The sequence below is a fragment of the Balaenoptera acutorostrata genome, chromosome 10, assembly GCF_949987535.1.
Source record: "Balaenoptera acutorostrata chromosome 10, mBalAcu1.1, whole genome shotgun sequence".
Taxonomy (NCBI): Eukaryota; Metazoa; Chordata; class Mammalia; order Artiodactyla; family Balaenopteridae; genus Balaenoptera; species Balaenoptera acutorostrata.
In genome coordinates, this window is record NC_080073.1 from 21,582,363 (window position 1) to 21,603,913 (window position 21,551).

The following is a 21,551-nucleotide window of genomic DNA, read 5'->3' on the forward strand; positions in this document are numbered from 1 at the left end:
TTTTGGGTGGAGCACGCAGTGTCGGTGTTGGATAATGTTTCTTTATGGTACCAACAGCAGACCATAATGATTGATTTCTGCATTTTAGACCTATAGAGTTACCGTCATTTATTAAGAACAGTTCACAGGCTACATTGAAGTTTTTAAATTGTAAAAAGGAAATTTATAATTCTAAAATTTTTGAATTGTAAAAACTAATGTAGCGTTATTGCTATAGTAATTGTACAATAGAATAACTTTTATGGCCATAGAAGTTTTAAAAAAAAAATCTGCTGAATATAGCTCAGAGCATGTGAGAAGTGAAATAAGGACTTGGAGATCACTATTCCCCTGGTCAGTGTATAGATTTCCCCCACATCCCTGCTCTTGCATTCATCTCCTTTTTATCATAGTGCACCTGCTGTGATCTTCAAGGCAGAAATGAGAAGTTAACAGCCTGAAGTTGAATCCCTGACTTGTGCTTGTTTTCTGAACTGGAAAACAAAAAGGAATAAGAATTTCCATGAAGGATTTTAGGTTAGGTTAATGTGTATTATGAACTGTCCTTGTTGAAATGCAGCACCCTCTTACTTCCTTTGATCATTATCATTGTGGCTGCAAATAAGAGACTGTCTAACTTGGTAGTTAAGGCTCTAGACTGTGGAATCTGACTCACTTTGCTGGAATCCTGGCTGTGCAGTGTAATTGCTGCCTGGCCTTGGCACATCTACCTTTTTTAAAAAAAAATAAATTTATTTATTTTATTTATTTACTTTTAGCAGCGTTGGGTCTTCATTGCTGCCCGCGGGCTTTCTCTAGTTGCAGCGAGCGGGGGCTCCTCTTCGTTGCGGTGCGCGGGCTTCTCATTGCGGTAGCTTCTCTTGTTGCGGAGCACGGGCTCTAGGCACACGGACTTCAGTAGTTGTGGCACGTGGGCTCAGTAGTTGTGACTCACGGGCTCTAGAGCGCAGGCTCAGTAGTTGTAGCAACGGGCTTAGTTGCTCCGTGGCATGTGGGATCTTCCCGGACCAGGGCTCGAACCCTTGTCCCCTGCATTGGCAGATGGATTCTTAACCACTGCGCCACCAGGGAAGTCCCCCTAACTTTTTATATTCACTAACATGTAGACCTTTTACTTTAAAAAGTTATCACATTATTGATTACAAGGTCCAGAGCCATTGATCTCCAAAATGTTATTAAAGAGTCCACTTGTATCATACAGGAACCTCAATTTTTTCTGGGCAGAGAGGAAATCTTACACAATTTAGTCTACTCCATAAAGTCTTAAAGGTATACAGTAAATACTTGTTGAATTGAAAATAACAAGAGGTACATCATCACTTTAATTGTTTTGGGGGGGGTGCATATTTTTAAAACTCAGGTTAGCATATAATGAAATTCACTGTTTTAAAGCATATATTTCTAAGAGGTTTGACTTAAAAGTTAAGTATAAATTTCTAAAAGTGTACCACCATCAGTAATAAAAACCACCATGTTTTTATTATAGCATGTTTGCTTAATTTACAGCAAGCAGAAAATAAGCTTTATTTTTTATTATGAGCATGACCCAAAAGTTGATTCTCATGACTTGCATCATTAGGTGCTAGTTTAAAAATACTTGCAGTTTGGGTTTATAATAAAGTACAATATGTTTCTAAGCCATAGAAATTTTAATATGCAGAAAATAACATTTCCTATAGCTTTTTGAAATTGAATTTTTGTTAACAACCTCCCAACATTTGGATAAAGTAAAATATATTACTCCCTGGAGTGGTTTATTCTATTTCTACTTTAGTCAAAGACAAGGTTATAATGAGGAAAGTAGATACAAATTGTGTTTCTTTAGATCACTTTTCCCAAAAGGGCCCTCCAACTAATTTAATAAGAGGTTATAATATATATTCATTTTCCATAGGTATATGAAAATAGTAGAAGCTCTACCGACCTATGGAGTCCATTATTATGCAGTAAAGGTAAATACTTTTATATGGCAAAGTTTTCATCATGCCTGTGTTATTTTATGAGAGTTAGTGAACAACACCAACTTTCCAAAATCACATAAATCAATACGCATATATATGTAAATTATCTCTAGAAATTTCAGCATTTAGAATAGGATTGATTTTCTTAAAAAAATAAAAGCCTGATTGTATCTTGTCATTTTTAGCAAATCATAAAACATATTATTTTTGCAAAATACTAGCTGTGTTCAAATGTGTTCCTGAAACCTCTATTAGCCCTAAAATATTCAGATCATTCTCTTTTGGCACACCTAATCTTTTAGCTACTTTTGCTGATTTTTCTCTTTTCCAATTGTGTACCTTTCTAATGCTACTAGATGTTCATTTGATAGTGCCTTTGTATGAGAATCATTGAAGAATCATCCAGTATCATTTCAGCAGCTTCATAAAATCCTCAAGTTTTTACAGGATTTGCAGTACCCATTTTCAATTGGTATGTTTTATATTTGTGTAGTACTCTTTCAATTGTTTATACACAGGGAGAGATTGACTAAGAAATATTTTGAGATGATAGAGGGTAAAGCATATTGTTAAGAAGAGAATCTTGTTTGAAAGAGGAATAATTTTATACTTGATCAATCTTGAGTGACTTTTCAAGTTCTGACAGTGTTTGCAATTCAAAATGGTGGGGAATTGGATAATACCTGTATAATGAGGACACCTTGTACTAAAAATATGTACCAATTCCACTTTAATTTCTACTGATTCTTAATTTGTTTGCATATGAGTATATGTTTAAGCTCAAGTTTTTCTTTCCCTATGTCAGTATATATACCTTTCTTTGGCAAGACCTAAAAGATAAATTTATGAAAAAAAATGTATTCCTCCCCTCCCCATATGTACCTCAAAGTCATTATTCAAGCATCTCGTCTTTGAATCATGTAATTCACCCAAAGAATTTTTTAGTATTCCCATGTTCATTTGTTCAGTATATTATAAACATTAGGATTTTGAACCACTTTTCTCATCGTTGTAATTCTTTGGAAACTTCTCTGACCTTTATATAGCTGGTTACTAATCAAGAGAACAAAGAGCTTTTTTTCTTTTTCTTTCTCTTCTTCTTTTTTTTTTTTTCCCCCAGTGGTTAACTGGCTTTGTACTCTGGATTAATTCCTGGTTGAATTACTTACATTTTATTTCTTCTCTCCAACTGTTTAATCCTAACAATAATGCTACTTTCGTTTTGATGGTGTTAATAGTATTGGTGTGTTTTGACTTATAGATCTTATTTGAAGAAACTCTAAGAAAGCATTTTAATAACAATTTAGGATTTTAAATAGTGTTCTGTTTACCAAGAAAAAATTATTTTGACTTGTTGATACTTGTTAAAGGATGAAATTGGTAGATATTACTTCATCTCTAGAAGACTAGACAATTAGGTCTTGGTTCTCATGGTTTTCCATCTTCTAGGATAAACAAGGACTTCCTTGGTGGCTTGGAATCAGCTATAAAGGAATTGGCCAGTATGATTTGCAAGATAAGGTGAAACCTCGGAAAGTAAGTGTGAATCATTTCAGACACTTATGAGAACATTGAGCTGTTCTAGAGCTAGAAACATCACTTTAAGGGGCAACAAGCAATCTTGGGTAAAGAACTTTTGATTAGTGAAGTCCTAGGTTTAGAGAAGACTCAAGTTAAATGTAGAATACTTTTTTTTTTTTTTTTTTTTTTTATTAATTTATTTATTTATTCATTCATTTATTTATGGCTGTGTTGGGTCTTTGTTTCTGTGTGAGGGCTTTCTCTCGTTGCGGCGAGCGGGGGCCACTCTTCATCGCGATGCGCGGGCCTCTCACTATCGCGGCCTCTCTTGTTGCGGAGCACAGGCTCCAGACGCGCAGGCTCAGTAGTTGTGGCTCACAGGCCCAGTCGCTCTGCGGCATGTGGGATCTTCCCAGACCAGGGCTCGAACCCGTGTCCCCTGCATTGGCAGGCGGACTCTCAACCACTGCGCCACCAGGGAAGCCCTAGAATACTTTTTATAATTCATTCATGCACGGTTTATACAGCAATTCCATGTCTGATCATTTAGTCTAAGGAAGTAAAATTACACACAAGGATTTAACTACGAGGATGTTGATCACAACGTAGTTTACAAGTGCATACAATTAGGTTTCTATTTTAAGTTAGTATGAACATGATGATGTCATTTGTTTAATGAATTTTACATATATAAAAATATATACATGCATCCACACACATATGCATACATATACATAGGTACATTGGATGGATAAACAAATGGGTGAATTGTAAATACGTAAGCCAAAATTTTTGGTGCTAGTTACCTCTCACTGATACAGTTATAAGTAACCTTCTTTCTACTACTGCTGCTAGTTTTGCTTATCTTTGTTTCACAATTTTCCACATTTAACATGTCTACTTTTTGTAGAGGAAAATAAGTTACGTGCTATTTATTAAAGGGTCACACTATCAGGTTTGGATTTTCCAGAGCTAATAAGTTACATTCTTGGCAATTTGATTATGAGGTTGTTCCTCTTGACCAAGCACGAGTGTACAATACTTTTTTGCCTATATAAGAAGTGATGAGTTCGTGTAGATATCCATCTAGCTGCTCTGGCCTACTCAGTATTATAATGACATAAAGGGTTACCCATGCTGGTAGGTTTTGCCACGCTCCCTGTCCTCTGCTGCCATCCCTGGAAATCACAGCTGTGAAACAATGACCTATAATAAGAGACCGTGGTCAGGCTGCCTGTGCTATCACACCCCGACATCACAGCCTTAAATAGCTCTTATCACTTCCATCTGTCTCTTGCTTTAATTTGTACTAGAAAAACAGCCATATTTTTCATAAAGTCAGGCCCTGGTCATAATACCACAAGCTCTTCATCTTCTAAGTGTCCTTTTAGCTTCAATCAGTACTTACAATCTTCCTTTGAGTTTAGAGAATAAATAAGCTACCCTTTTCTTCCCATTTTATGGTTGTGAAACTGGCACAGAAAACATGAAAGGGTGTTGCCCAGGACAAACCACAGCCCCTTTTTTTTTTTTTTTTTAAAACATCTTTATTGAAGTATAATTGCTTTACAATGGTGTGTTAGTTTCTGCTTTATAACAAAGTGAATCAGTTATACATATACATATGTTCCCATATCTCTTCCCTCTTGCATCTCCCTCCCTCCCACCCTCCCCATCCCACCCCTCTAGGCGGTCACAAAGCACCGAGCTGATCTCCCTGTGCTATGCGGCTGCTTCCCACTAGCTATCTATTTTACATTTGGTAGTGTATATATGTCCATGACACTCTCTCACCCTGTCACATCTCACCCCTCCCCCTCCCCATATCCTCAAGTCCATTCTCTAGTAGGTCTGTGTCTTTATTCCCGTCTTGCCACTAGGTTCTTCATGGCCTTTTTTTTTTTCCCTTAGATTCCATAAATATGTGTTAGCATACGGTATTTGTTTTTCTCTTTCTGACTTACTTCACTCTGTATGACAGACTCTAACTCCATCCACCTCATTACAAATACCTCCATTTCATTTCCTTTTATGGCTGAGTAGTATTCCATTGTATATATGTGCCACATCTTCTTTATCCACTCATCCGATGATGGACACTTAGGTTGCTTCCATGTCCTGGCTATTGTAAATAGAGCTGCAATGAACATTTTGGTACATGACTCTTTTTGAACTATGCCACAGCCCCTTTTGAATGCCCATCCAGCTCTCCTGGATCAGACTAGCTGGGCGCTGTGGCTTCTTATTGGGAATTATCAGTAAAAATAGGAAAGGATTATTTTTAACAAAAGATCCATCTGTGTGAGGCATGGTAAGTAAGCATTTGTGTAATCATACAATTAGAACTTGATCTCTATAATTTTGGCCCAGTGACCCAGATCAGTTGACGTAAGGAATACTTGATTTCCAGGAGGAATACGAGTAATATTGGTTGTATTTGAAAACTTGTTTCTAAGACCAAATTTCTAATCATGTTAAGAAATGATATGGGCATACAGTTTTTCTTTACAGTTATATATTTTAATGTTTTTACCAAAAGTTTTAAATAGTCACTGTAAAAGAAACCAACAACAACAAAAAAGCACACACTACAGAAACATCAATTGGGGGCGGGAAGTTCTTCAGCAATCCCCATCCCTCCCCTGTGATAATCACTGTCAAGAGAATGATACTGGTTTGTTTGTTTGTTTCTGAATTTTATTTTGTTTTATTTATTATTTTATTTTTTTATTGAAGTAGAGTTGATTTACAATATTGTGTTATTTCTGCTGTACAGCAAAGTGATTCAGTTATATATATACATAAATTCTTTTTCATATCCTACTCTATTACGGTTTATCACAGGATATTGAATATAGTTCCCCATGCTATACAGTAAGATCTTGTTGTCTATCCGTTCTATATAGAATAGTTTGCATCTGCTAATCCCAAACTCCCACTCCATCCCTCCCCCACCCCCCCACCTTGGCAACCACAAGTCTGTTCTCTACGTCTGTGAATCTGTTTCTGTTTTGTAGATAGGTTCGTTTGTGGCATATTTTAGATGCCACATATAAGTGATATCATATGGTATTTGTCTTTCTCTTTCTGACTTACTTCACTTAGTATCATAATCTCTAGTTGCATCCATGTTGCTACCAATGGCATTATTTCATTCTTTTTTTATGGCTGAGTAGCATTCCATTGTATATATGTACCACATCTTCTTTATCCATTCATCTATCATGGACATTTAGGTTGTTTCCATGTCTTGGCTATTGTGAATAGTGCTGCTGTGAACATGGAGGTGCATGTATCTTTTTGCATTGTAGTTTTGTCTGGATATATGCCCAGGAGTGGGATTGCTCTATCATATGGTAATTCTATTTTTAGTTTTCTGAGGAACCTCCATACTGTTTTCCATAGTGGCTGTTGATACTGGTTCATTTAGACTTTGTCAGCATGTATACTAAGCTTTTACAGAGAGAAAGAAATCTTACTATGTATACTATTCCATACTATGTCACATTTCTCCAAATCACTTCTAAAACAGATGTCTTTTTACTCTTTTTAAAGCTGACTGGTATTCCATGGTGTTGAAATACATAATTTATTTAACCAGTTCTCTCTTGATGAACATTTGGGTTGTTTCCATTGTGGGAAGAGTGAGTTGTAGCATAATGAATTTCAGCCAAGGCAAATAACTAGCCCCTATTATCTATTTTGTAAGATCATGTTTTCTTAAGGTAGACCTCATCCATGTTAACATTTTTTTTTTTTTTGGTAATTTATTTCTTCCCTGAATTTTACTTTAAGAAATAACATTTCTTTGGTTTTTCTGAATCTTGCATGTAAAATATAACTTAAATTGACTCACAAGTAATTTCTTAGCTGATGTGGCTTGAGAAAATTGAGATTCTCACAGACTCTAAATGCATCTACTAAAAACAACCAGGCTTTCTTCCAAAATAATGGTGAATCAGAATCTGCACAGTAAATATTGCTGTTAATTTCCTGTCAGTTGCTCATGACTCACAGGCCTTTCTTTACATTCACAGTTTCATAGAAATTGGTAAATATTGTTTGACACTGATCATAATCAGGTTTGCTTGTTCATTTCAGAGTCTAGACAATGATCAGAAGCCACTTCCTTTTTGCAATTTGCAAGAGTTTTCCTATTTCATTTTCAAGACATGCCATTCAGTTCGAAAAGGACCATAAACAGCCCATCTGGTGTCATCACTGTCTTGCTTTCTCTTTCTTGGTTATTTTAGCAGGTGTCCACTTTGTACCACTGTTTGCTTTCTCCTTGCTTCTTCTGTTAAACCTGACAATGGATTTTGCTTCCGTATCTTTATTTTTTCCTGTCTAGGCAACTTAAGAGTTTCATTGGCAGGAGGATGTTCTAAAGTCCCCTTCTTGGCTTAGTTGCACAAATAAGGGTCGTGAGCACTGACATATAAAAGGAGGATCACGCTTCAGCTGTTTGCGTGGACCTGTGCTCCAGCAAGCTACCAATGGCCGGGCAGGAATGAAGGTCATATTGCCAAATTGGAATGAAACAAAGGCTGGAATGGGAGGCTGCGTAGATGCTCAGCCTCTTGATTCACATGCCTGCTGCATTATAATTACACGGCTTAAAAACAGGCCAGAAGGAGGAAGAATTACCCATGATAAGATGTCAACAGTCTGTTTTGGAAAAGGGTTGGTCTGAGGTCCACAGGCTGAGGCCTCTATCCTTTCCACATAATGTCTGTCAGTTATAGGGTCTGAATATTGGAGACTGTGTTTGTTTTACCTCCCAAAACACCCAGCAAAGGCTCTTCATGTGTACTGTCTATAAGGCTTTTGCCAGTCAGGGAGGTCGATTTGTTTGCAGTGCACGTAGTATAATGCAACAGGGCAAGGGTTTGGGAAGCAATCCAAAGACTGTCTCTGATGTCATTTGCTGTGTGACCTTGGACATGTTGCTTAACCTCTCTTTAAGCTTTTAGTTTTCTCATCTGTACAATGGTAATGCCACCAACTACTAGGGTGGTTGTAAGAATTAATGAAATTATATTTAGTGTTGTGCCTGATACACAGTCATAACTCCATAACTGGTAATTACTCATTTGTAGTGAGGGAGAGAGACAATAAAGAAGGGTATGAGAAATATTCTTGTATCACTGGTTAAGGAAGGACCCAACATTGCTACAAACCCAGAGCCCTAGTGTACCACATAAGAGTCCACACTCACATTTACCATTTTCAGAGACTGGTAAGCATTCTGCCCCTCCCAATTCATTAACCACAATGCCCTAAGGTATGATGCAAATTAAGAGAAATTTTTTAACTTCTGAGTTATAATCCACAAAAATTACAGTATTAAAAAATCAAGTCATAAGCAGTTTTTCTTTTAAATCCTTCCTTTGTGCATGAAATGTGTCTTTGCAAACTCTTAGGGAATGTGAAACATACCAGAACTCAACTTCAAATCGTAGGATGTTCAAACTTAAAAACGATGAAGCCTTATTTAAAAAAGAAAAATTCAGACACGTGCCTTCTAGGTTTTTATTGTTCATTCAGTATTTCAAGGAAAAATGTCTGTTCTTCACAAAGAAGTAGACAATGGGTCCGTGGCTAAGTATTAGTATATGTCATGACTGATTTCTACCCCTCTAGCAAGTTATTTCCCTGGAGAAAACCAGAACCTGTCAGAGGTGGGAGGAAAAAAAATGACATGCTAGTCAAGGTGTTATAGGTAGACCATAGTAGGATAAAATGATTTTCAAGATTAGTATCTTTCTGCATTATAAGACTAAGAAAGTCTTGTGATACATGTCATTACCCCAGGGCATTTCAGGGTGGGGAAAAATCAGTTAACTGACTTTTTTAAATTAATTGGAATTCCCAATTGCCTAGAGCAGACGAATTAAGTAACCAGCACAAAAGTCTTCCTGTTTCCTTGTCATAAAAGTACAGGGTTCATTTCATTTAAACTCAGTGACTTGCTTATTTTTCTAAGCACAGCCATCTTGATGATTTCTAAACCCACCTTGGTTCCTCCACCACTACCCCATCACCATGGACCTCGATTAGGATGCTGCTTCTAATGCTGCTTAAATTCTAGGTGAGGTTAACTACAGGAGAGAGAAGAGAATGTGTGCCGTCCAGTTGTATTATACTTTCCACATCAATACAAAATGAAGTATGATGGGCAGGGAGAAAAAGAATTACAGAACGTCACCCAGAGACCAGTCCATCCGGTCTATGCTTTGTGAAGTATATAATTAAGCTCCAGCCACACCAGGAATCAATTTGATTGTTAAAACCTTATACAGAGTCAGTGGGAGGAGAACTCCAACCCTATAGGGTGGATTTGAAATAAGAACCAATCTGGCACTCCACTTACTGGTTGGCTGACCTGGAGCTGTCACTCAGCCTTTTGGGTCTTTATTTTCTCAACTATCAAAATCAAAGAATTCTGTCTATCTACCTCACAGATCATTATGTGGACCAATGAGTTAGCGAATTCTTTCACTGACTATAATATATTTTTCCTTTCTTATTTTAAATTTATTTATTTTTTATTGAAGTGTAGTTGATTTACAATGTTGTGTTACTTTCATGTTTACAGCAAAGTGATTCAGTTACACATATATATATATATATATTTTTTCAGATTCTTTTCCCTTATAGGTTATTACAAAATATTGAGTACAGTTCTCTGTGCTATCCAGTAGGTCCTTGTTGGTTATCTATTTTATATATGGTAGTGTGTATATGTTAATCCCAAACTCCTAATTTATCCCTCCCCCTGCCCCTTTCCCATAGACATAGAAAACAAACTTATGGTTAATTATTTTTCCCTTTACAGCATACTCTAATTTATAGAAAGTTTACTGGGCAGCATAGGCATTTGTCTTTTCCTCCTGTAGTTAATCACTATTAGAATTTGAAGCAGTTCTAAAACAGGAAACTCTCAGAGAATTGGATGGGCATTGGTAAATCCCTATTTCCATCTCACAACCGGTAGGCAGATGGAAAGAAGCCAAGGCAAGCAGCCTTATTCATAAAATCACCAAGTTTAGGAACTCCCGTGGTGGTCCAGTGGTTAAGAATCTGCCTTCCAATGCAGGGGACGCAGGTTCAATCCCTGGTCGGGGAACTAAGATCCCACATGCCTCGGGGCAACTAAGCCCACACGCCACAACTAGAGATCCTGTTCGCCTCAACAAAAGATCCCACGTGCCACAATGAAAGATCCCGCGTGCCGCAACTAAGACCTGACACAGCCAAATAAATAAATAAATAAAATATTTTTTTAAAAAAGGTTTAAAGAAAAAAATCACCAAGTCTAACTGCAAAGGAGGCTGGGCAGTGTATACTCTAGGTGGGTGTTCATGGACAAAGCCATCACTCAAGGTGTTTTGTTAGAAGGAAAAATAGATCCTGAGGGTGATAAGTAGTTCCTGTCACTCTGTGTTTGTTTCCTTGGAAGTCTTCCAGGGGGATGGTTAGTGAGAAACAAACAAGTGAGCAGAGAATGAAGACATAATTATAAATTTTGAATAGTCTCTGATGGAAACAAATGAGACGGAGGGACAAAAATGGGATGGGTAGGGATGTTTCAGGTGTTCAGGCAAGGCCTCTCTGAGAAAGGTGACATTTAAGCTGAGACCTGAAGTGTGAGAAGGAGCCAGGCTTAAAACAAAGAATGAGTTGGCATGTTCATGTCAGAGAACAGTGTATGCTGATGGGAGGGAGGTGGGCACGTTATAAAAACCGAGAGACCCCTACAGCTAGAGCTTAAAGAGTGAGTGTGTTCCCTGTAGAAACTGAAGGTGATGGTTGAAAAAGAGGAAAGGGCTGCTGGACAGGCAAACCCATTAGATTTCATTATCTCATCTGTTACTCTGTGTTTCTAGGCATTTACCAAATGGCTGAATTGTTGGCACATACAGAAAAATGAAAGATAGCTCTCTAATAGGATTGACCAGTCCAAATGCAGAGAAAGCCAGTTAGTACATAAAGCATGGTGAAAATTTTTTCTATCACAGGGCATAAACAGTAAAGTTTTCTTCATTCTGTACTTATAACCAAAGATCGGTTTGGTTTTAATTCATTCATCCTTCAGGAGCAAATCTCTTAACAAAGTGCAATGTACTCTGATATTTTTCCAAAAAAAAAATAATGAGCCCATTCTGTCTGCAAGGGCCCTATAGTACTTTATATAGTTTTTTAAAGATTTATTTATTATTTATTTATTTAACTTATTTTTGGCTGCGTTGGGTCTTAGTTGCAGCACGCAGGGTCTTCGTTGAGGCGTGCGGGATCTTTCATTGTGGCACATGGGCTTCTCTGTAGTTGTGGCGTGCAGATTTTCTCTTCTCTAGTTGTGGCGCCCGGGCTCCAGAGCACGTGGGCTCTGTAGTTTGCGGCACACGGGCTCTAGCTGAGGCGCGCCAGCTCAGTAGTTGTGGACGGCGGGCTTAGTCGCCCCGCGGCATGTGGGATCTTAGTTGCCCGACCAGGGATCGAACCCGAGTCCCCTGCATTGGAAGGTGGTTAACCACTGAACCACTGGGGAAGTCCCCTACTTTATATTCTTTATCTCGTTTAAGGAAAAAGCCCAGTTCCGGTCATCAAGGACCTGACAACCCATCTGGAAAGACAAAATCATATTCAAAATTAGAGATTTGTATTGAAAATATTTAATGAGCAGACTAGGTACCAACCTGTGAGGAGGGATGCCAGCTGTAAACATCCAGAAGAGCCATGCAGGTGTCTCTGAGCGACAGGTCAGCCCTGGTTATACCATATACGTGCAGTGAGCGCTCTATTGCAAGTACTAACAGAAGTCATTAGATCAGCTCTGAGAGGTTAGAGATTTGGCCACAGAGGGAATTTATATGAGGTGACATCCTCTTAGATGGTCAGATCTTTATATCCTGCATTTTCTGATACCCAGGACATCTTTGTCTAAGCGTTTCCAAAAATACTCAGAATGTTTCACTCCTTGCATTTAAGACCTGATGTTTTATGTGTGAAGGGTTATCACATCACATCTGAAAAAGTAATTTTCTCTACCTGAGAGTGTACCATTTGGTGTGTTCCCGGGCATTGAGAGCATGGCCTCTTGTAGTCTGATCAGTTGTTCTAAGTCCTTCTGGGAGGGAACATTTGCATTTAGAAAACAATCCAGACATCTGTTTGTTCCTAAAGACATACCTAGTTGAGAAAAAGAGAAATCCAAAATTCATTATTTTGTAGCAAAAATTTTATCTTCTTCATCAACACACTTCACCCACCAAAGCATAGTTATGTCACCAGAAATTATCCTCTGAGTCAGGTGTTCTCATTCTCTGCGCTATTGATGTTTTGGGCCAGATCATTTTGTCCTGAGCATGGTCTGATATTCAGCAGCATCCCTGGCCTCTAACCACAAGATGCTAGTAGCAGCCTCCCCTCCAGTGGGATAAACCAGAAATGTCTCCAGACATGGCCACATGTTCTGGGAGTTGTGGGTGAGGGTGGGAAGTGAAGAGAAATCATCATTGGTGGAGAACCACTAGTCTAAGTCAAACATGAGAGACTCAGAGTTCTTTTCTGCAAATGGCTGTCGTAATTGCTGCCGTTTTCTTCCTATGAGGTTGAACTGGGAATTACTCTTTTTTTCTTTCTTTTTTGGTTAACATAACAAATCTCCATAGAACACTCTTCCCAAGTAAGAAAGGCAGGATAGTGTGCTCTGGTAACTGGGGAATTTGGAGCCATGGTTGTGCTTGGGTGTGAATCCCAGATCTGCCCCTATTTAACTTTGGGACCTTGGCCAATTAAACCTCTCTGAGCCTCAGTTTTCTCGTCTGTGAAATGGGGCTAAATGTAGTACCTCCCCATAAGGTTGTTGGGAAGACTCATTCTCAGTCACATAAATATTTGGTGGAAAGATGGCTAGCTGGATAGAAGGTAGGTCAATTTGGCTTTCTCAAAGCTCATCATCCTGCAAAATTCTAATTTTCTGGTACTCCAGGAGGCAAAACAGATCCGCTAGCTGGCTTGTGGGTACTAACAGTATACTCATCAAGTGTAACTTTTTTAAAATGAAAAAAGAATAAATCAATAATACAGTGATCTTGTTTTGCTTCAAGTTACAGCAGGGGAATCAGCCTATGTGAGTAGTTATTTGACATACAGTCATACACCACGCTGCTACTATCCCAAATTTAGTCATTTCCAAGTGAATTTGCAGTTAAATGATTAACCTGTATTATAAGTGCTACTACAAAAAAAAACCAAGCCTCTGATGATGTCTTTCCTGTCATTGCCTAGTGTTAAACCTTTGGGTGCTGTCTACTTTCAGTCCATCAAGATTCAAAGAGACAGTGCATCCTTTCTGTCCAAGACTTTTCCTTGTCTTTCACTACCCCAAAGGTCCCCCTTGCTGGTAGTGGGTCACACTCCTCAGCATTTTTGTACATGCTAGGGCATGTCTCTTCTTTTCTGGGTACTCCAGTCAGGAGGGAGCTTGCTAGCTTGCTGCCATTGCGTCTCCCTGTGGGCGTGCCTTTGACCCATTCTCACGTACCTCCTCTATGACCTCTGTGATACAGGAACAGTGAACAGATTTCCTACCTAGAGGGTGTATCAGGAAACCACCAATGAAATCAACAGAGATACAGCAGTTTTTACAGAGGCTGAAGCTCATAGAATTGGAAATCTGAGGGACACGGAGGTGTCAACAGAATAACTTGGCTATTTCTCATCAGTGGAAAGACAGATGTGGGATCCAGACAGCAGTTTCTAGTTCTCTTTCTGCTGTTAAGTGGCTCTCCTCCATCTTCAGAAGAGATGATAAAATAAGGGAATTGGACTGAGGGTCCTTCCTAACAAATGCAGCTAGCTTTATCGCTTACTAAATGTTGATTCTGAGCCAGGCAGTGTGCTAAGTGCTTCATAAACATAATCTCACTAAACCCTTCCAACAACCCTCTGAGGCAGGCGTTGTTGGTCCCATTTTACAGATGAGGAAACTGAGACTCAAGAAAGTTAAGCAACTTGCCAAATAAAGCGCATGTGGTGAAATCAGCATGTAAACCAAGGCAGTCTGATGTGGTCCATTTGGTTCAGGTAAGCATCACAAGGAAGGGGACCTGGCTATTATTTGCCAGCAAGAACAGGACCTCACGCATAGAAGGTGGACAAGAAATATTTGTTAATTGAAGAGGAATGTGTAAAGGACTCCAAGAGCTACATAGGTATGTGACTCCCGGTTTCCTGAAAGTCCCTCAGCTTTTCCTTATAGTCTTTTTTCCTAAAGTTTGACAGTGGCCTCAGATGTTTAGGAACCAGTGTGATTGTAGCATAGGAAGGGGAAAGAGGTGATTTCTTCCAGTTCTTTAAGGCTGTAATAGTGGGTGGCTATCAGTAACTAAATACTGAGGTTTATTTAGTTTTCAACAAAATGGCTTAAATATTCAACCCATGCATCTCATTAAATAAAGTGTAATAACGCGTGGCAAATTATGCTAAAACCGTCAACTTCCTTTACATCTAAGGATAAAGGGAATAGATTCTGACTACGGCATTTTACACACGTTCACTTTTAAAATAAGATTTGATTCAGCTTTGGTTTTCTGTGTCAGTTATTAAATTTTTGACACTTTCTTTTTTTAAGACAAGGTGATCTGTGACCTAAGGAAACATTCTCTTCCTGTTGTAGTTTTTTTGATTATCTCTTTGTTACTATCATTGTTCACATTTCTCCTCTTTGACTTTTTTTGGTTTATCTCTTTGTTTATTTATTCTGTAATCTCAAAGTTAATCCCAGCTATTATTTCATCTCTTGGTATCTACTTCCTTCTTTTGATGCTAAAGGGCACAACTAATCATTCTAGATGAGAGTAGAGTAGAAAGACGTCTGGAAGACCTAATTGATGGTTTTATTGTCACCATGCAAGTATTTCCTTTCATTACTAACACCATGAATTCTAAACACAACACAATTTCAAACTCATCCCTAGTAGTGAGTGCTACATAAACAACAATAAATACTAATTAATGATTGTCATTATGCTTGTTTAATGATCACTTTAGAAAACAGTGCAGTTTCAGGCTCATAACTCTGTGTTGCAAAGCAAATAAAACTCCTCTTCTCCTACCCACCCACCCCCCAAATCTCCAGGAGTGGGAATTTTGTCTTGGGCAAAATTTTTTTTCTGTTTTAATATGAAAATTACAAATTTTGTTTATAGATACACATTCACATAATATAATATATATAATAGTCTTGTTCTATCCTGTAAGACATCATACCCTATAAGAGTCCTACTCTGTATGGGCCCCAGTGTTCTCCAAACAGTGGAGAATGTGAAGCATACTTTGCTCCCTTCTACCTTCCTTTGAATTTTGTTCTTTTTTCTTAAATGGTTTCTTGTAACCCTTCTTCATCTTTCAGGTGATTTAGAGTATTCCTTATATGTCAGGCCATTTCTCTCTCTTTCTTTTCTTCTCTTTTTTTTTTTTTTTTTTTTTTTGGCTGTGCTGCATGGCTTAGCTTGCAGGGATCTTAGTTCCCCGACCAGGGATTGAACCCCGGGCCAACGGCAGTGAAAGAGCTGAATCCTAACCACTAGACCGCCAGGGAATTCCCTGTCAGGCCATTTCTGTAATACAGAGGCCCCGACAAGTCAGGTCAGCCTGGTGGATACTTCTTTGGCATTTTCCTCTTATCCTTCCGTTGGTCCAAAATCTTGAGTGATTTTGACCAGAGGGGGGGCCTTTTATTTACCCTTTAAGGAAAACACTGAAGTACAAAAAGGACAGGAATGAAGATCTGGCAGCTGCCTGCTACGTGCCAGGTGCTGTCCTAGGCGTCTTGCATGAGCAATGGAATCCACTTTACCTCGGCTCCATGGCCATTTTCAGAGCCTTATCCTGCTCTCTGAGACGGAGAACTCCAAGGTAATTTAAAAGCACGATAGAAGAATGATGTCAGAAATTTCAAAAGAAAAACTAGCTTATTTCCAGCTGCCAGCTAGATCAAGAGCAACTACAGTTAGAAGTGTTTTCCTAGCAACTTCAAACATTGATAAGAGTCACAAAGGTAATACATGCCTAAAATGTAGGCCTCCCAAATGGTTAGGGAGTGGAAATCTCACTCTTGTATGAAACAGACCAACCTTTGTTCATTTTATACAAACTTTTTTATTTTAATTTTTAGAAATTAAAAAAATACAGGAATACCAAGAATGTGACTACACCTGCATAACCACTTAAATTGACGATTACTAATATTTTGTTATATTTACTTCATCTTATTTTTATTAATCAAGTAAATCAGACATGACTGGTAACATTGAAGTTTTCTGTGTCATTTACCCCTCATACATTCTACCGTCCCCAACCGCTATCACGAAGGACGTTTGTGCCGTTCCTCTTCACTTTTATACTATTACAGGCACATATATGAAATTACATTTTGCAAAAGCTTTCCAGGGATCGAACCTGGGCGACAGCAGTGAAAGCACCAAGTCCTAATCCACTGGATCTCCAGGGAATTCCCTGCAAAAACTTAAGATTTCAGGTGGGGAAATGGCTTTGCCTTTCACACTTAAAAATGCAGTCTCCTTCCCGTAACTTCATTTGCAAACCCAGTTGCCATCTAATTATTCACTTTTTAAATTAGCTGAAACCCTTCACCTTTTAAGTAGGGTTTTTGCTTGCAGGGGGACCGTCTGCTGTCCGTCTGCTGGCAAAAGCGCTAGTATTTCACGTTTGTAAGTGATAAGAGGGAGAGGCGGCGGCTTTCAGAGATCAGGTTTCAAGTCTGGCCCTGGTTTTATGTGTGTGGGAATGGACGCAAAGGAAAACACAGCTGAGCTGCATTGTGGCTCTTCCTGTCAAACCTGTTCGCGTCCAGGGTGAGTAAAACGGGGGAGCAATGTCTCCCTCACCCAGCCTCTAGTGAAGTTTGTGCCTGGATTCAAAGCAGCTTACTTCCCAGGAAACAGCCATCTGAATCTACCCTGTACCCCATTTGAAAAATGTGTCTCTGTCCTGGGAAAATCTGCTAGAGAGAACTTAGCTGTCCTCTTCCTGATCAAAGAAGGAGTGGAACTGGGGTGATGTCACTCGGTGGAGTTGCTGATGTCATTAGGGTGTCAGCCGTGGGAGGCTCGGTTTGTGAAATTGAGTTACACCTAAGTGTCTTAGGAAACTCCATTCAGAACTCACCGGAGCTGCCCGGCCAGGACGGGGGGGGGGAGGGAGAGAGCACCTCGGACTTTTCCTTCCCATTTCTGTCCCACTTTTGGAACCTTGGGATTAAAAGAAATGAAAGCCTCAAACCTATGGACATTTTAGAAAATCGGTATGTAGCTTTAAGCTCTCACAAATTCCTTTTTCTACCTGGGTGATGGTTGTAGTTACAGACACTACGTGTTCAGACCATGAAGGGCTGTGTTCTTAGTGGGTACTGGTTTATTTTACTCGGTTTGGGACTGGGGGTCCAGTTTGAAAATGTTTGTCTTCCAGCTATGTGTGCACAGGAACCTTTAGCTCGTGCTGTTCCTCTAGATGAGGTTTTGGTTTTTTGTTTTTTTTTAAATTAATTAATTTATTTATTATTTATTTTTGGCTGTGTTGGGTCTTCGTTGCTGCGTGGGCTTTCTGTAGTTGCGGCGAGAGGGGGCTACTCTTTGTTGCAGTGCGCGGGCTTCTCACTGCGGTGGCCTCTCCTGTTGTAAAACACAGGCTGTAGGTGCGTGGGCTCAGTACTTGTGGCTCGTGGGCTCTAGAGCACAGGCTCAGTAGTTGTGGCCCATGGGTTTAGACGCTCCGCGGCACGTGGGACCCTCCTAGACCAGGACTCGAACCTGTGTCCCCTGCCTTTGCAGGCGGATTCTTAACCACTGCGCCACCAGGGAAGTCCCAACATGAGGTTTACATGTTGGTGAAAAGTGTTGGTTCCCGTACCCCAGGAAATGGTTTTGCTGATCATGCATTGCAGAGAAGTTACTATCTTGGTGATTAAAATGCTTTTTGAAGATTCTTTGAACATAATTTAAAAATCCAGCCAAAGTCTAATAATGGAATGAAATCGCTGTGCTAGTATTTCTCTGATCATCAAGACTGGGATGGAGAAAAGGAATTCAACTATGAAGTCAAAGTTAAAAGGACAAGCAGGGGCTCAGGTTAACGTGAGGGGTTGCGAATGAACCCAGAAAATGCAGCAGGGCACACTCAGTTCTGTGAATGAGCTGCTTTTCACAAGTTATTTAGATTTCAGATGCCCACTGCCAGTAAGTAAGTTCTGTTTCTCCCAACCAACTGGCAAATAACACCCAGTGTAGCATTAGAATGTCAACAGTAGAAATGGGTTCTATTTACAAAAGCTGGAGTCTCTAGCTCAGAAACCAAGAGGTCAGTGTCAGCGTTCACTCCCACCCTACCCTGCCTCCAATTCCGAGTGCTCAGTTTCTGTCCCATTTAGAGGAACACTTGTAGGCGGGAAACTGGTATCTCGGAGAATCACCCCTGCTTGGGGTTCCATTTTACTTTCACTTTGCATTCTTTTGAATTTAATCTGTGGTCTTATTGAGACATCCCTTTGAGTTTGTTTCCATTTAAATATGAAGTCAACGTCTTTGATCAGAAGGCATGGGTTTACTGGAATCTACGATTTCCTTACCCTTTTATTTAGTTGAGTCAGAGGAAAAATAGTATGCATGTTCCCCACAGTTGCCTGGTTTTATTGTTCAGGGAAGATTGATGAGGTGAAGATTACCATCAGAAAAAGGTTTCACGTTATAGTTGGTTTGTAAAAAGACTGCATTACATATTCATGCCTAATCTTAGTGCTTAATTCTTAATCTTAATTCTCAGTCTTAATTCTTGATTTTTTCATGATTAAGCTGATTTCTAGATTTAGTAAAAGTTAACATTAATTAAAGCTGTGTGGCTTTTCTGTTTTCTTCATTTCTTAGTTATTCCAGTGGAAACAGCTGGAGAACTTATATTTCCGTGAGAAAAAGTTTGCTGTGGAAGTTCACGATCCACGGAGGTGAGGATCACAGACTTTTTTCTGTATGAGCCTGGTGACTGTCCAGATATGCTGCTATGAATATTCATGTGCACGTGTTTTCATTTCTCTTGGGTATATATCTACGATTGGAATTGCTTGATCAAATGGTAACTCTTTCTTTAACCTTTTGAGGAACTGCCAGATTGTTTTCCAAAGAGGCTACACCCTTTTACATTCCCACCAGCAATGTGCATGGTTTCATTTTCTCCACATTCTCCCTAACACTTGTTATTTTTAGGTGTGTGTGTGTGTGTGTGTGTGTGTGTGTGTGTGTGTGAGAATAGCCATCCTGGTGGTGTGCAGTGATAAGCTCATACTGCTTTGAATTTGCATGCTGAGCATCTTTTCACGGGCTCATTGGCCGCTTGTATATGTACTTTAGAGAAATGTCTATTCGGATCCTTTGCTCATTTTCAAGTTCGGTATTCTTGGTCACTTAAATAAAAAGTTGCTAAATTATCTACATGAATTGAAGTCAGGATGTAGGCTTTCCAAGTTCCTCAGAGGAATTCCTTATCGGCCCTCAGCGGTTGCTTTTCAGATAAGTTTATGGATATTTGGAGGTCTGAGGGATGGAGGAAACAGCTGTGACAAAAAGATGACCCAAAGAGATAAGGCAAATTCCTACAAAGGACATTAGTGCCCTTCTCCCACCTCTACCCCTACACAGTGTCTGCCTTCCCCCCATCTTTCTCTCTCTTGCTCTTTCCTTACTCTGACCCTCTCTTCTCTTTTCATCTGGTGCATAAGCAGTACTCTGGACCAGTTTTGGACATGCATAATATTATTATGTTCATCCTCTGATAGTGCCAGAGCCAGACAATTCTACGTAGACCTGAGATGCTCTCTTACCTTAAAGAAGGTGCTGACCCCGCAGATCCTGGTTGCTTTGTCTTTAAAATATTATCACATTTATTCCCGCCTTCTTGTGATGATCGCACAGCCTATGGTCTTTAACTAAATGTTTTTATTACAGCCTCTAATGTGGCTAATTCTCATCTGCTTTTTTAAAAAAATATTTAATTTCTATAATTTCCAATATCATGCTTCTCTACAGAATGCCGAATGTGTGTATTTATGCACATGACCATACTAGACTTAGGTTTTTCTAAAATATTATACAGTTGGTATATTAGTTAGTAATCATTTTCTTTTTTAAGTTTATTTTTTAATTTTTATTTTACATTGGAGCATAGTTGATTAACAATGTTGTATGAGTTTCAGGTGTACAGCAAAGTGATTCAGTTATACATATACATGTATCTGTTCTTTTTCAAATTGTCTTCCCATTTTCTCATCTGCTTTTGAGTGTGTGAATGTGTTGTTTAATATGCTGCTTTTACAGAGAGCTATTACCCAGGTGTGATTGGTTTTCTCATAAAAGGAGAAAATCAGAAGCTTGGCCCCTGACAGCAAAAGAGTTATGGCAGAGCCAAAACAATTAAGGAGAAGCTTTGTTACAACATTACCCACTGGATACATTTTATGTTGTGCTGGGCCAGAGACAGATCATTTGAGTGCTTTCCTTAATCTTTCAGGATTTCGGTATCCAGAAGAACCTTTGGGCAAAGTGGCCTCTTTGTGCAAACGTGGTATGCGAACTCTTCTCTCATCAAGTCCATCTGGGTAATGGCAATTAGTCAGCATCAGTTTTACTTGGACCGGAAGCAAAGCAAAGTAAGTAACTAGAAGCATTTCTATAAGGACAAAGTCCTCTCCCTCACCGGCTTTGTGTTCGCAAGATAAGCTTTCTCAGAAAAGATGCAAGCACATGGGTTTTTGTTCCTCGAGTTTTGTTTTTTTAAACTTTACTACCAATTGTTTTAATTTTTCTTACATTTAAAAAAATGGGCAACGTATAACCTGATCTGAAAACTGTAAGATTTGCCAAATTTTTGGCATGCATGTATGTGTGTACACTCAGGATGTTTTAATGTTAATGATTGAACTATACCATGAGAAGGAATCATGCCTAGTTACTAAAACGTTTTAACTGCAAAGCTGAAATCTTATATTTTTGTTCT

General features: G+C 39.0%; 1 protein-coding gene across 7 annotated transcripts in view; it reads left to right on the plus strand.

The window, feature by feature from the left end:
- The window catches only part of FRMD4B (FERM domain containing 4B), a 340,426-nt gene that overhangs the window by 296,532 nt on the left and 22,343 nt on the right, over positions 1 to 21,551 (plus strand). For all 7 annotated transcript variants that reach the window (XM_057554765.1, XM_057554763.1, XM_057554764.1 and 4 more), the window contains 4 exons: positions 1,895 to 1,952; positions 3,411 to 3,497; positions 19,430 to 19,506; positions 21,066 to 21,204. In XM_057554765.1, the coding sequence (XP_057410748.1) occupies positions 1,895 to 1,952; positions 3,411 to 3,497; positions 19,430 to 19,506; positions 21,066 to 21,204 (361 nt within the window). The remainder of the gene's footprint in view (positions 1 to 1,894; positions 1,953 to 3,410; positions 3,498 to 19,429; positions 19,507 to 21,065; positions 21,205 to 21,551) is intronic.